The 15404-nt window shown below is 51.3% G+C and overlaps 1 protein-coding gene across 1 annotated transcript in view; it reads left to right on the top strand.

The window, feature by feature from the left end:
- LOC122392716 (protein patched homolog 3-like) overlaps positions 1-15404 on the top strand; it is a 37690-nt gene that overhangs the window by 5288 nt on the left and 16998 nt on the right. Inside the window, exons 2-6 of the mRNA XM_043387925.1 lie at positions 3053-3249; positions 6502-6748; positions 8342-8412; positions 10443-10793; positions 12088-12253. Coding sequence (XP_043243860.1) covers positions 3146-3249; positions 6502-6748; positions 8342-8412; positions 10443-10793; positions 12088-12253 — 939 coding nt within the window. The 5' untranslated portion in view covers positions 3053-3145. The remainder of the gene's footprint in view (positions 1-3052; positions 3250-6501; positions 6749-8341; positions 8413-10442; positions 10794-12087; positions 12254-15404) is intronic.

Below are 15404 nucleotides of genomic sequence, written 5' to 3'. Positions count from 1 at the left end.
GCGAGACTATTAGGGCACCGTTGGTTAAATTGGTCCTGTAGCGCTGAAACATAACATTATTTCCCTCGTGCCTTAATTTCATATCACAAACGGTGGCTATCCGGCAAGGCAAAAGTTGAGATGATTTCAACTTTTTGCCGGACCGGAAAATCTGGCTCTCCGGCCTGCCGGACCGGTCAAAAGAAGTTGCCAGATTTGCCGGTTCACACCAGTTTTCTATTTTCCGGCACGGAATTGGCCATTTTTCCGGCCCGGCAGACGGAATTTTGCCGTTCCGGAATCCGGTGTGAACCCGGCATTACTCGTAGACTTCACCTGCGAGTTGCGACCACTGTCACTGACCGCGGGTCATGCCCGCCAGGAGCAAAAAGTGGGCGCTGCAGGTTTCAAACCGGGTTTTTGGCCACCTTCAACTCCGGAGCTGAGGGAAGTGTTCGAATCGAGATACTGGAGCTGACATAGATTTGGCCTTTGGGTTATGAACGACAAAGGACAAGCTACTCAGTAGCGACGGAACACCTTCAATTAAGGGGGGGGGGGGCACTGCCGACTTTTGGTCCCATTCTTTCCATGCAACGCCCATAGGGCTAATGTTAAAATGCCAAAATCAAGGGGGCACGGTATCGCGGTGCCCTCCCCGTTCCGCCGCCTATGAGGCTACTCACATTCATTGTTCCTGATCGTTATTTATTTTTCCAAGGTCGATATTCAGGGAGTCAGCACTCGGCAAAGCTGAATAGCTACCATAGCCTGCATCGCTCGGCAGGCCTCAGGCCTTATGTGGCCTCTGCCGACCGGTACTGAACGGGTCTGTAGCATTTTTGCTTGGCATGGAACGTAGATATGATTAATGGTGCTTAAAAATAGACAGTCGTGCGCTTTGACGGTTCAGTACCTATGCGCGATGTTAGGTATCTCAGTTGCCATGGCCCATGAGCCAGGATCGCACAGCGCACGACCACAAGCCAATCCCGTTGGGATGGCCTGTCTATCTCTACATACCAGCGGCAGACGTGGTCTTTTCTCGACCGACATCACTGTGCTGAGCACGAGCCACGCTCGCTGCCGCTCATCCGTTTCCGCGGACACCCGCTGCGTGGTACTGATATCTGCAAAAAAAAAAAAAAAAACGTTGACAACTCTGCCGTTGCATGGGCCACCGCCAAACCGACCACCGCGTGGAACGTGGCCTAGTATGCCGCTGGACTTTGCCTTCTTCGCCGTCGGCCCGCCGGAACGTGCGAGGGCTGCTGGTTGTCGTCCGGTCTACGGACTACGATTGATCCATCCGTGTACTGGACGATGCCCCACCCAGACAGCGACGACGCGTGTTTCGTGTTTAGTCACAGACCTGCGGCAGCGTTACTGGAGTCTGCAGCCGGCGGCAGCGGCACAGATGGTTAGGCCAACCGGCGCGGTGACCGGAGGGCACTGTGAACGTCCGCCGCCCGGTCTCGACTGCCGCTGTCGACTTTGAGATATGCAGCCCTATGAACGACTTCTAGAGACAGCGGCCAACCTGAGGCGTCCGTTCTGGTCTGAGTCGGCGCCGGTGGTAGCGTTCTGTAAACTCTCGGCGGCTGTCCGGCACGGCACGGACAGCGGGAGGCAGAAGAGAACGTCTCAGGCTGCATTCGGATAGTCACCTTAGTTGTAATTGGTTGCTCAGAATAGCTACTTCCCTTCCTTATATTTAACTGGCTGCTTAGAAAGACGTGAGCAATATTATTACGAGGCAGTAAAGTCAGATCCTCGGATGGACATCGGATGTACAATATAGCGAAACATTTGTGATGGGACATTGCTTTTTCATATTGTGTATTTACCATGCTAGTCACGGTTTTCTAATATCATCACGGTGCATGTTTTAGAGATTTGTATTGGTTATCATGTGCATGTCACGTTCAAGAGGAATGCGATTGAAAGCCGATGTGGCATGGCAGCGTGGGAGCTAAATGCATTGTGGAATAGATGTATCTTTGCTGTGTAGCGTTACTTTGTATTGAACTTTTTACTGTTCCGGAATCCCCGGATGTCTTGTACTTGCGGGCTGCGATGTCCTTTGATGTTGAAGCACTTGATTATGACGTCAATACTGCGTTAACAATAACAACGTTTTTTAGTTGTTATTGCAATACATTTATGAATCATTTGCCGCTTTGTTTGGTCGCAGTACAAAAGGTGTCACTTCAGTCAATGATATTATTGCAAAGCATGTAATAAAATGTTAGAGGATGTAGGCCATTAGAGAACCAGGGGATCGCATGGGATTGTACGTACATGTAGACTGCTCGAACGTAACTCATGGTTTTGCGGCTGGTTGAGACTACAGCTGCAGAATGGCTGGAGGGGTGTAGAGAGTGAGGCATGTGAAAAAATAGCTGTAGTTATTTGCGTTTTGGTTGTGTCCGTAGGAAAGCTGTGATATAATTTGCGATTATTTCTTTGTTTGCTTTGATGGGTTAGGCTCTTTCGGCCTAACGAGACCATTGCAAAGCCAGACGGATGAAAGGAATTATATAAGGGAGACATTGGTCTGGGCGGGCACCCTGGTGAACCGTTGGGGCTGAGCCCATCACGAGGACATGCCACCCAGCCTCCTGACAGTCGCTGCACCCGGCTACAGGCCTGCTCGTGGGGTGGAGCTAGACGCATGGGATAAAGTTGACCGCCCAGCCCGGAACGTGTAGGTGGTTGAGGGGCGGATGAGAAGGATTTGACTATCCTGAGGATGGAAACGACGGGACGGATGACTGCGATGAGCTAAGCGATCTTAGTTGACCTGAGCGAGAAAAGCTGAATTGGGGCTGGAGCTAGATAGTGGGACGTTTGCGACGTGCTTACAGACACTTTCAACGCCCAATTTTATAAACTACATATATCACGTGCGCTAGGAACTGGACAATCGAAGCGGAACGTAACGCCATGTCCTCTCCTCGTGTCCTCCCTTCGCTAGGAACTGAATAATCGGGGCGGAACGTGATACAATGTCCTCTCCTCGTGCCAAAGATGCTCGTGCCGGCCTACCTGCAACTCCCCGTCCCTCCGGCAGATGGCAGCCGCGCGGCCAGCTCTCAAAGGCGACGGCCGCCGCTGCGTGTAGTGCAGTGGGCGTCGGATCGCGTCAGGGGCAGGTGGTGAGTGGATGGCGCTCGAGAAGGCCGGTGCCAACCCCGAGATGAAGTCGCCCGGTCTCCTGCGGAGAGTCTCGTCCCGGTTCATCGGCGGCTTCGAGTACCTCTTCTACCAGTGAGTGTCAGACGCCGGGGCGACTCTGCCAGGCTCGTTTTATCGGTGTGGGGGACTCGCATTAGTTATCCGGTTTTTGTGAGCTGAGAGTTTCGTAAACATTCACTGACCCTGACCTCACCTGAGCCATTTAACCTCCGCTGGAGTACGCGTCCACCGGAATGTTGTGTGATTACGAGCGAGCGCTAAGCGAGTCTTTTCAGTATGACTGAAAAATATCAGTATGGACGGCCCGGCCGGTCTGTAAAGCCTTTGAGAAGCTTATATCTTTGTAACCGCAAGTCCGTCTGACAAGCGGTCTTCTCTGCTCCCTGGGAAGCCTCATCACTTCTAACCCGATATAGACAACCCTCGATGCATCCAGGTGATCGTCGCGGCACGTGCGACGTGTCAAGTCAGCGATATCAAAATTGTTTCGGTTACGTAACGATTTGGGGAGGCTTATATCTTTGCAACTGAACATCCGTTTGACCAACGGTCTGCTCTGTTTGGAAGCCCCATCCTTCTTATCCCGTTGTTGATCTCTCTAGATGCATCTAGGCTAGCGTCGTTGCACACACCACGTTATAAATCAGGATTGTCAGAGTTGTTCCGCGTATACAATAACTCCGTGATGGTCGGAGCGATTGCGACGAAACTTGGGCGATCGGATGGCATCCCCCGGGTAATGCATTTCCCTGTGTCCCGGTTGGGGTTTTACTGTTTACTGTTTGTTACTGTGTGTCACTGAACACGGATTTACTGTTGGACTATGTGTGGGCCTATAGTGTTCCCTTCCCATGGCCGCCGGTGTTTCATTGAATTGAATGGATTGTAATGCTTCCGCAAGCTGAGCTGGCTCGCGGATTATCTTCCATGACAAAGGGAATGTAAGAAAGAACTATCTTTGCTTTCGTCATCTCTACCAACCCGTGCGTGATCATATTCCGTGTTGCTGGCTGTCTATAACCCACCAGACAACCGGTGAAGCCTCAGAGCTCCGGGGGAGGAGGGATGGGGAATAGCGACAGGGTGGATGTCCTACTGAGACACTCCTTTCCCAATGGGATGGACTCAGCCACTGCGGCGCACGCCACTGCAGTCGGTGGTCGAATTAACCCGATATCTCACCTCACTTTGATATGAATCTAAAATGGTATCGAATGTCTAAAAGCCTGCCGAACCTCCAGCTTTCTGAAAAATTGGCATAACAGGGACAATTATAAACTTGGTGCACATTATCGTGACGCTTTTGCGATTGATTCGAGGGTCCACAAGCACGCACGTCTGATTACGGGCCAGCGCGCTATTCTAAACGAGTGAAAGTGAGGCGGTTGTCGTCACATTTTGAAAGATTATGTCACGGCAGCCGCGATGAAATTGAGTTCCGATATCGTACACTGGTTAGCTCCATTCATTCCCTTCCACCACAGATTCTAGCCCTGATGCATCTGGATGAGCTTCAAAACATTCGTAATGTGCACCGTGCCAGCTCAAGGCCATTCGAGTTTTTCCCGCCTACAATAGCCCCGCAATGGCTAGGGACCGATTACGTTTGAGCTCTTATCTCGCTATCTTTGGACAGCGGGCTCTCATCGGGCGATGCATTCCCATATGTCACGGCAGGGCTGCTACTGCAGCCTGCACTGACACGTGCAGTAGGGGGAGGGTGTTCTGCGAGTGCATCTAAAGAACGGCTGAGCTGACTGCGCTCAAAGTTTGCACCAATTAGAGGCCGGCTTAGTGGATGGCCGCACAAGTCAGTAAGGCAGTAGAGACCCATTTAGCACGAGCTCACGTGCACACAAGACCACATGAGTGAATCTTGCGTGAATAAACTCTATGGCGTTTTTCAGTTGATCACCTAAAAGTCATCTCACTACTTATCAGTGCGTTATTTGTAACATGTGACCTACATGTTACATAACAACTAACAAGTGCATGAAGTGCAACTGATTCACCGGCTAAGTAGGTATTAGTCTTCCTAATCTGTCATGGTCAACTAAAACACCGGTCCTTCACTCCTAACCAGGCCTATCTCTGTGAAACTGGACTGCAGTATTGTTGCGCCATCGCCGGCCTCCGATCAGCGATGACGTCATCGGTGGGAGCGTTCCAGCCATGCGTGTAAACTGTGCTAACTGCCTGTCAGGCCGGCCGGCCGGCCGCCGCGCCAGCCGGGGAGCTCTCATAAAGCGTGCGTACGTCGCACGACTACGGGGGGTGAGCTACGCTGGGGAAGGGGGCGGCACGTGAATCACAGTGAGTTCCCTGAGAAGGAGCACGTGCGTCATTCGGTTCATGATATGGAGCATCGTGACTTTAGGAGACGGTAGCTGGTGAGGGCTGTCCCTAGGTGCCTGACCTTTGGGTATGGTCCGTAGCTGAATGGGACTCGCGGCTTTTTTTTTTTTTTGTTACCCTATGGGTGAGGAAGGTGTCTGTCCTTAAACCAGAGTCGCATTCAGCGGGCGATCAACCGTTAGCCAAATATCTCCCCTCCCCCAAGGCGTATTGCGCCTCCGCTCCATTTGTGATAGACGTAAGCGCCGCCTAGCTGTGCCCCAGTGCCATCTCATGAGCTGCGTTCCAGTCCCCAGCGTAGATCTGTTTGACCTTGAGGCGGTGGTATTTAGCCCGAGACAAGTCTAGCCAGCTTTACGCAAGCACCAGGATTAGCTTTGTATCTGGCGTGTGTCGGTTAGCTTGGAACCGGTTGCGTTTATTACGAATATGGATGGGATTGGTATTTATGGCACTGGAATTGTCATCAATGACTCAAAGCATGATTTTTGTTAACTCGTCCGTCAATGTCTGTGAAACATCATGCTAAATCTCTTCATCGGGATATGACGCATCTCAGAGGGCACTTACTCCCCCAGATAATGCATTAAAGTGAATGTAATGCAATTAAACACAAGCATGACTCACTTGTCAGCACGTGTTTAGATATCCGTACCTATGAGACACTCGTGATAACCGTATTTTTTACTCTTTACATGTAAATTTGCTCGTCACCCGAGTATACACCCGGTATCCATACCAATATACCGTGTTTTTGCTATACCAGACACTCGTACCCATACTTGGTACCCAAACTCACACCTGGTACCCATCCATACATACGGCACCCGCACGCATATCCGGCACCGGTTATCCATACATGCAACCCGTACCTGCATCTCACTGTCACCCTCCCTGTGTCCCGCCGACACCCTGTATCCGGCTTGTACCCAGTATGTACCCCGCTGACGCCCCCTCCGTACCCGGCAGGCACGGGTACACGGTATGCCGACACCCATACCTCTACATCGTCTCGGTTCTGGCCATTACCGTGGCCTGCGGAATCGGCCTGCTCAACTTCCACCAGGAGAACCGGCCGTTCAAACTCTGGATACCGCAAGACTCGGACTTTGTCAAAACGTACGACTGGATGCAGGACAATTATCCGAGAGAGTTCCGTTTCGAGAACGCTATCGTCACGGCTGAGAATGTTCTGGAGCCGGCAGTGATACAAGAGGTATGAGTTGGGGGGGGGGGGTGAGAGTAACACGGCTAGACTGACTTCCGATGGGAGGGGTGGCGGTGCTCTTGGGAACAGCGGGTGGAGAGGGGTGTCTGGTTTGACTGTCTGAAGTGGCCGATAATGACTAGAAACTTCGATCCGCGGGATGACTTGGTTGTTTGATAAGCTGTGACAACAGGTGATTCGGTACACACTTCGCAGGATTACACGTTGTGGGAATGAGGATAGTTCGATAGAGAGATAATACCAGATATCGACAGGGAATATGTGTTATACAGTAATACGCGATGTGAAGTGAGCAGCTTATGTACATTTAGGTGTGAAGAGCCTAATTGGGCAGTACAAATGTGATATTCATCAGACATAGGTATAGATTAGTGATGTCAATTACAGAAAATCAGGATACCGATACCAAACCAAATGCCAACCAAAACCATGGAAAATACCAAAACCGAACCAAGTTAGGAATACCAGGTAAATACCAATTTTTTTACCAAATTCCCAGCGTCTTTTACGTTACGGAGGAATAGTTACCAACAAAATACCAAAAACATTAGGATTAAAATACCAAATACCAAGTTGGTGTCGGTTTGGTATCGTTATACCAAAAAGTTGATATCCGATTGATATCTCTAATATAGATCTAGCACAAGCACAGATTCCAGCGAGTTTTGGCTGAGGAGTTATGTGGGTTTCTATGTCATCTCGTGAGTCGTGACCCATGTGTTCGTCACGTTTACTCTGTACTTTGTACTGTTTACTTTGTTTACCCCACGAGCGATGGATCTACTTACACCGTTTCATGGAGCTCATCTGCTCGGTGACATTGGAGCGCCGGTGGTGCAATAACCCCCATATCAAAACCGCTGCGTCACAGTGCTCTGCTCAGCTGCTCAGTGCTCAGGGTCCCGCTGCTGAAAGTAGCGCGTCATTCGGACGTTTCGTACCAGCGTGGTGTCTCGTGCACCAAGGGCTCATATTATTGTTTATCTCCGATCATGGTCGAACTCTGGAACCTTCCAACCGGGGGCTCGGTGCCATAACGAGCTTACCGGCATTCCATAAATATATCTTATCTTTCCAGTTGGTCTTGCAGGCCGTTCGTTGCTGACCTATCACCGGCTTTTCTCGTTGCGGCCGCTCCAAACATTAATAGCAGCCACTCACGTCAACATGCCTGTCGGCAGGGATGCAGACGGCTAAATGAACTGGCCGGCGTCTGCTGTGCCGGCGCTGCATGTTGTCGGCTGTAACCGCGTTTTATCTCTCAACTGCCGGTGATAAACGATGCTTGTTTCTGGCCGCCGGCTGACCTGCTTATGAACCCATGGGTACAATCAAACTGTTTGTTTGTGTCTAGTACCATGCATTATGCCGATTTGGAAGTATCTCCCTGAGTTTAATCAGTGCTGGTTGGCTATTGGTTCTCCCATGCTCCGTATAAATACGCTCGTCCGTTCTCTCGTCTGTGCTCTCATACGGGAGAATGTTGCGGCAGCACCAGTAGGTGTGTGCTGTAAACCGCGGATGGGCCCGGCACCTCTACCGTATCCTTACCGTGTCCCTGCCTCTGCTCTTCTCTCGCAGATGCTGCGGGTGCACCAGCGGGTGTCGGCAGTCCCCGGTGCTGGCCCGGCGTGGTCGGACGTCTGTGCACGGTAAGTACCAGGGTAGACTCGGCTCCATTCCCTGCGTAAACTCAAAGACTGCCCTAAACTTTGTCCCTCTACCGAAACATGGTCAACCTAAGTATACTATGCCCCAATGCTCAGATTCGCCTCTCCCCCCCCCCCCATCCGCACGGACCACCCGATTTCTCTGACGGCTTCTCGGAATGGTGTCACTGCCAGTGAGTCTGTAGTCAGTCCGGTATCGTCTCTGTTTCTCACCATCCGCTTGTTTCATGTCAAATTGTTTCTGACCTCTGCTCTCCTCACTTGAATGTAATCGCTTTTTGTTTTAGTGTTTTGTGGCTTTGTTAGGGGTGTTTTAATTGTTTTTATCCTGTGTTAGACCACCTTATCATCATACCTGCACATTGTTTTTCGTTGGTCTCCAATTCCTCGATTTCCTCTTATCTGCTGAAAAGTATTCTGAGAGATGTGCTCCCGCGTCTGGTGTCCGCCGGATAGTCCATGGAATCTTCCAAATAGTTGACAACTTTGACAGTGTCCAGCTATTCGCTACACTTTCGATCCAAAACGATATCGAACGAGTCCACTGATAAAGTGTCGACTTCGATCCGGCTCTTTGATTATTAGACACTTCTTATTTACATATTACAAGTCACTGACCCCTTGTTGGGACGAGATCCACGAGTCATAGGCTACATTTTTTTTTCATAAATTTTGTCCGAACCTTTTGATGGGAAGGATTCACAAGGACAGAGCCACCGCTAAGCGAAGCTTGTTGCGATGACCCTGCCCTCTACCCTCCGATCGCGCAATTCCGATTCTATGGCAGAATTTAGAGTCCAAAGTTTAACGTGCGCACAAAGCCGCGCACGGCCGGTCCCCTCGCTGACTTCACCTGGCTACGGCCTGCCACCAACCGCAACCATACCTGTCAGGAGGCCCATAAATGTCGAGCGCCCGTCGCGCTTCGAACCCGGACTGTTATAACCGGGAACGCGTGCTCTCACCACGCGGAGTCCAACGCTCTAACCAACTGAGCTACGGGACCGGGACATTGCTGAGGGATATAACCACTCGTTGGACAAATTTGTTTACAAATGGGAATGACATCGGCAGTAGAGCTCTCATGCCGTGGTAACGACTTATGGTGATTCGGGGCTTCATCAGTCCGCATTGCGGTAGCCAGGTTGTATGGTCAGCTAGAAAAATTCGATAGCTTTGTTCGTCGTTCCTCATTACACCCGGACGGCACGCTGTATATGAATCAGGTATAGCCTGGGTCTGACACATCCCTCTTTTGAATGTCTGTCGGAATTTGATTGTATCCTAGTTTTGCTTGTCGTTAGGTACATTTATTGGGCTGTTAGCCTTTTGCAGCTTGAAATGGTCTTGCAAGTCGAATTTTGGCTCGTGAAATTGGGACGTGCCGCAAAGAACACCATGATCGGATCAAAGCAGACACAAACAAGCCCGATGCCGTCCCCTTTTACTGTCATCTAACGAGCCAATTAATCTGGTTTATCTCGTAAAGCAACAAGCACCAAACATAATTAATAATCTATGCAGATGCGTCGTTGTCTTCTTTGTTGAGCGTAATGGATTGTTTTTGTTTTACGAGAGCCGGTGGGAAAGCAGCCAGATCGTCTGAAGGCCCGCCCTCGGGACTTGTCTTCATGTTTGTCTGGTGTGAGCACCATGCTTCGTGCTGGGCTGTGAAGGCTCCAGACAAGGAGAAACCGGGCATAAAATGTAGTTATTATTTCTTTAAATATGAATTTACTGTTGTTTTACTGGAGGGTAATGCCTTAGTGCCAACGTATTGGGATGGCCCATTGCCTCTATTTTGTTTTTACAGTGCCGCCCGTCCCTTGACCCCTGAATAGCCCTCCTGTCCTCCATCTCGCGGTTTACTCTCTCCCGTGACCGCTTTCCCATAAGTTTGTCATTTCAACCCGCCCCACCACTGGCCCCGCTCCTGCCTGTCCAACCTTGCCACCCAACCCCGCCCTGTTCGTCCGCTCGCATCCCTAACCGCCCAGCCCCGCTGTCCACAGACTACCATCCCTGGCTGCGCCCGAGGACGAGGTCTATGAGACAGAGGAGGAAGTCTCGGACCCATCTCTAGTCTCTGAGGACAGCGGGACCGACTCAGCAGTGTCCGAAGCACGCCGCCGCCGCCGCCGCCGCCGTCAGGCCAGTCAGCGGCCCGAGTTTGACGTCTCGGGGTATGACGACTTCGACCCGTCGGTCAGCCTGCCAACCAGCCTGCACTGTATGCTGGTGGAGGGCATGGAGCGGCCCTGCTGGGAGGCCAGTCTGCTGGAGCTGTGGCGCTTCAACGAGCGGCGCATCGCCAACCTCACCAGGGAGCAGGTGCTCACTGCTGTCAACACTGCCGCCTATAGGTGAGGACGAGAGAGGGAACGGTGAGAACGAAATAGGTATGGCGAGAACGAAATAGGGAATGACTAGCAGAAAGTGGTTAGTTGTATAATCAAGAGGACGTTTTGTTGATCGTTACATTTCCCAGGCTATGGTGTAATGATTCTGAGCACCGAATCGCCCGTCTTTCTGGAGACGCCCTCAGTCTTGTTAAAGCTTGCTGGGGATGGCGATAGATCTCTAGTTTTCATTTTTTATTCTTTCGTGCTTCTCGCTTTTTTATTGATATTCGTGCCGGTTTCGTCACCAATTCCGCTCCGCTTTCGTTTCACTGAGCGCGATCCGGCCAGTGTTTGCTGCCCGTCAGCTGCGGCCTTTGTGTCGTGTTTGACCTTGACGCTCCAGGCGATCGTCGTCTGACGGCTGTTTGCGGTCCCCGACGGCCCGCACTGTCCCGGGCGCGGTCCGTCACGGCACGGTGTCTCTTAGTGTGAAGGTTGTGAAAGCGCGCTCCGCCGAACGGCAGTGCTGTGGTATCGAAATCGGTGGTGGTCGCTGCTGACCATGCTCGTTCAGTGTCTCTACGCCGGCCCCCTCGGCCGCTTGACAGTATTGGCGTACAGTCGACCACGCTTCAAAGGCGCTGCACGATGGACTATTTCTCAATGCCACTGAACTTCCGAGTCGGTCCCTGTCCCCCTCCGGTCAATTGGCACCATTGTACGGAACTAACGAGTACTGAATGGACGACGGCTGTGTGCCTACAAATGACAGCACACGACTGCAATGTTGTGCTAAAGTTCGCTTCCTTCGCTTGCATAAGTTTCTAGCTGCATTTCTTTTGAGATATGTAGGCACTGAATATCGTCCCTATATCCATTTACGCAGAATGGCTGCTCGCTTATATAACTAACTCTGGCGTTTCTACGGCGGGTTTCTTCTGTGATCAAATGTTTCACTGGATAGCTATTTTAGTAAGCATTATATCTTCATTTCCAAATGTGAGTGTTCATTTCGCCTTCCCAGAAACATTGCGGCCGCACATGTAATAATATTTTGACATCGAGCACCGGATATCCTAGTCATAACCTAAACCAGTGCCTACACATAAATTACGTAACAAATATCATATTCACTCGCTCTGTAAAATAACGGTACACTTGTGCCAATGTGCATCCGTCTGTGACGTAATGTGCTCAAACGTGATAATCGACACCATCCTGTCGCCAATTCACGTGACTCTGCCCTATCGCTGGTGCTGACCTCACGTGACCCTATCCTACGGTTGACCCTGACCTCACGTGACCCTGTCCCTAGCCCCGTGTTCGGGTACCGGTTCAACGTCTCCCGCTACCTGGGCGGCGTTCAGCGCAACAGTACCGGTCACGTGATCTCTGCCAGCGCCGCGTTTTTCGCCTGGGCCGTGCGGAGGGACCCGGATGCTGAAAATGTCATCGTCAGCGACACAGGAACTGGCGAGCCGGTGAGTATTCATGGTGGAGGTGGGTGTAACTTGTGGCGGGGAGAGGGGTGGGCTATCGGTCGTGAATGATAAAGATGTGCTGCTAGTAGGGGTGGGTGTTACGGGGATATGTAGTAGCTGACAGACTTGTGATCAGCTCAGTTGAGCCGGCTCAAAAATCAGCTCAGCTCATGAGCCGGCTCAACATTTTGCCAAATTGTTGAGCTGTGAGCTGAGCCGGCTCAGTAATGCATTGAGCTGAGCTGCTGTCTGAGCTGAGCTGAATGAGCTTGAGCTGAGCTGAGCTGAGCTGAGCTGAGCTGAGCTGATTGAGCTGAGCTGAGCTGATTGAGCTGAGCTGAGCTGAGCTGATTGAGCTGAGCTGAGCTGAGCTGAGCTGATTGAGCTGAGCTGAGCTGAGCTGATTGAGATGAGCTGATTGAGCTGAGCTGAGCTGATTGAGCTGAGCTGAGCTGAGCTGAGCGAGCTGAGCTGAGCGGGCTGAGCTGAGCTGAGCGAGCTGAGCTGAGCTGATTGAGCTGAGCTGATTTAGCTTAGCTGATCCAGTTCTAGTAGGTACACTGGAAGATGATGAGAACGGATAAAAATATAAAACCGAATGCAATGTGCATTGAATATTGATACACTATAAACACTAGAAACATGATAAACTGGAAATAATATTATATACAAACCAAAGACGTCACTAGGTGAAAGGCCATGTAGTTCGACACCGCAAACTGAAGCGATCGGTCGGGAAATCGCTACGTTCCTCTATTGCACCCCGTTCGCACCGTTGTAAGCCGTTCGGTTGGTATCCTTATCCACTGCAGCGTGATGTACCGACCTGTGTCCGGATGATTCGATGTCCATGACCATTCAGCACACGCATTGCCGTGACGTCATTGGCCGGACCCCGACACGTTACGGAGATATGGGTGGCATTCGGCATTCGGCAATGGGTGGCATTGAATTTAACTGAGCGGAAACTGAGCTGAGCTGAACGGGAACTGAGTTGAGCTGAGCTTAGCTGAGCGGAAACTGAGCTGAGCTGAACTGAGCTGAGCGGAAACTGAGCTGAGCGGAAACTGAACTGAGCTGAGCGGAAACTGAGCTGAGCTGAGCTGAGCGGAAACTGAGCTGAGCTGAGCGGAAACTGAGCTGAGCTGAGCGGAAACTGAGCTGAGCTGAGCGGAAACTGAGCTGAGCTGAGCTGAGCGGAAACTGAGCTGAGCTGAGCTGAGCGGAAACTGAGCTGAGCTGAGCTGAGCGTGAGCGGAGCGCAGCCGGTTTGAGCGGAACGTGAGCTGAGCTGAGCCGCGTTAAACTGAGCGGGAGCTGAGCGGGAGCGGATAAGACGGAGTTGAGCTGAGCGAGCTCACTTTTTTTTTGAGCTGTCACAAGTCTGGTAGCTGATGTTATTGGAAGGGGTGGATGTTACCTGTGATGAGGGTCGTGTGTTACTTGGGAGTAATAGTGTTACTTGGGAGTGGAGGGATGACCCCTGAAAGGGAGTGGTAGGTCCCCTGAGGCCGGGAGAGGTGGGTGCAATTGAGCGCATGAGCGGCATTGGGTGGATATAATTGAACGCCACGGACTGAATGTGGATGGTGTGTCCATTTCCTCGTGTATGAATCGCGGACAGCTACGGCCCAGTAATGTCAACATTAGCTGGAAGGTGAAAAATGTATTGTATTATTGTATTTACATTTAAGAGCGATCCACATACAAAGTGCGTGGCGATTACTGCTCAGAATCCGTATCCGCGGTTGCTAATCTAATCATTCAAAACAGTTGCACATTCACTCACGTCAAAACAAGGACAAAACACTCTCAGGACAGCCTCATCGCTTTTACCCACCCCTATCCTATTGGTCAGCGACGATGTGCTGATTCATCGTCCACGATTGCGGCTTTAACAGCGCGGGCGAAGCGGGCGGGAGGCAGCTGCGACAGGTGAGGTGGCAGGCTGTTCAGCAGAGCTGCAGCTCGATAGCCAAACCGCCGCTTGCCCGTTTCCAGCCGTGGACGGGGAAGATGGAAGAAGTGATCTTGCCTGGATGGTCTCTCGCGGATAGCGCTATTAGCGACGAATAGGGCTGCTAGTTGCTCAGGTTCACGGCGCTGTATGACCTTGTGTGCGATGACAAGGGTGTGGAAATCGGACATACCGCGCGGGGACAACCACCCGAGTTTTGTTCGTAGGTCGGAGACATGGTCAAATTTACGGCGGCCGAAAATAACTCTAGCGGCGAAGTTAAGAATTTTTTGGAGTCGATCGAAATTTTTTTGGGACCCATTACCATAAACTGAAAGGCAGTACTGGATACGCGATACAACGAGTGCCGTCACGAGCGTTCGAATGATGCCATCTGGGAGACAGTGGCGCGCATGTGAAAGACCAATCAACAGTCCCGTACACCGGCGGCAGAGTTCAGAGACGTGTGCGTCCCATGACATAGTGCTGTCAAAAGTGACGCCAAGGTTCCCGACTTGTGCGCACGGTTGCAACGCTGCGTTGCGGAATGGTACTCTAAAGTCTGGTAATTTACGAAGATTTTGACGAGTGCCAAATACAATAAGCTGTGTTTTACTTGCGTTCACTTTGAGGGCGTTAGCGCAAAACCAGTCGTTGAGAGACGCGAGCGAGTCCTCCATGCGCGAGATGAGAACTTCGAGGTCCCGAGCTGGACCGCTAACCAATACTTGAGTGTCATCGGCATACTGAAACACTTTTGCGTCGCCCGCGTATAGCGATAGGTTGTTAGAGAAAATGGTGAAAAGAAGCGGCCCTAACGCAGAGCCCTGGAAGACACCCATGGCATTAGAAAGAGGCCTAGACAGCACTCTACGTCCGGATACATCTTTCAAAGACACGCTCTGAGTGTGTCCATGTAGATAGGCGGCGAACCAGGAAATTTCAATGCCGTGTAACATCAGTTTTTGCATCAGAAGATCGTGGTCAATCACGTCGAAACATTTACTGAGATCGAGAAGGCATAGCATTGACAAATCCCCCCTATCAGTGGCGGCCAGGATGTGTTCAGTGACAGACAGCAACGCGGTTTCCGTGGAGTGCCGGGGGCGGAAGCCGTGCTGGGAGGATGCCAGAAGGTGATTATGGGAGAGGTAGGCGTAGAGCTGCTGATGGACAATGCGTTCAACTACTTTC

The sequence above is a fragment of the Amphibalanus amphitrite genome, unplaced genomic scaffold (assembly GCF_019059575.1).
Source record: "Amphibalanus amphitrite isolate SeventyFive unplaced genomic scaffold, NRLGWU_Aamphi_draft 000498F_arrow, whole genome shotgun sequence".
NCBI classification, from domain to species: domain Eukaryota; kingdom Metazoa; phylum Arthropoda; class Thecostraca; order Balanomorpha; family Balanidae; genus Amphibalanus; species Amphibalanus amphitrite.
The sequence above is the reverse complement of the archived record's forward strand: the minus strand, read 5'-3'. Positions and strand labels throughout refer to the sequence as shown.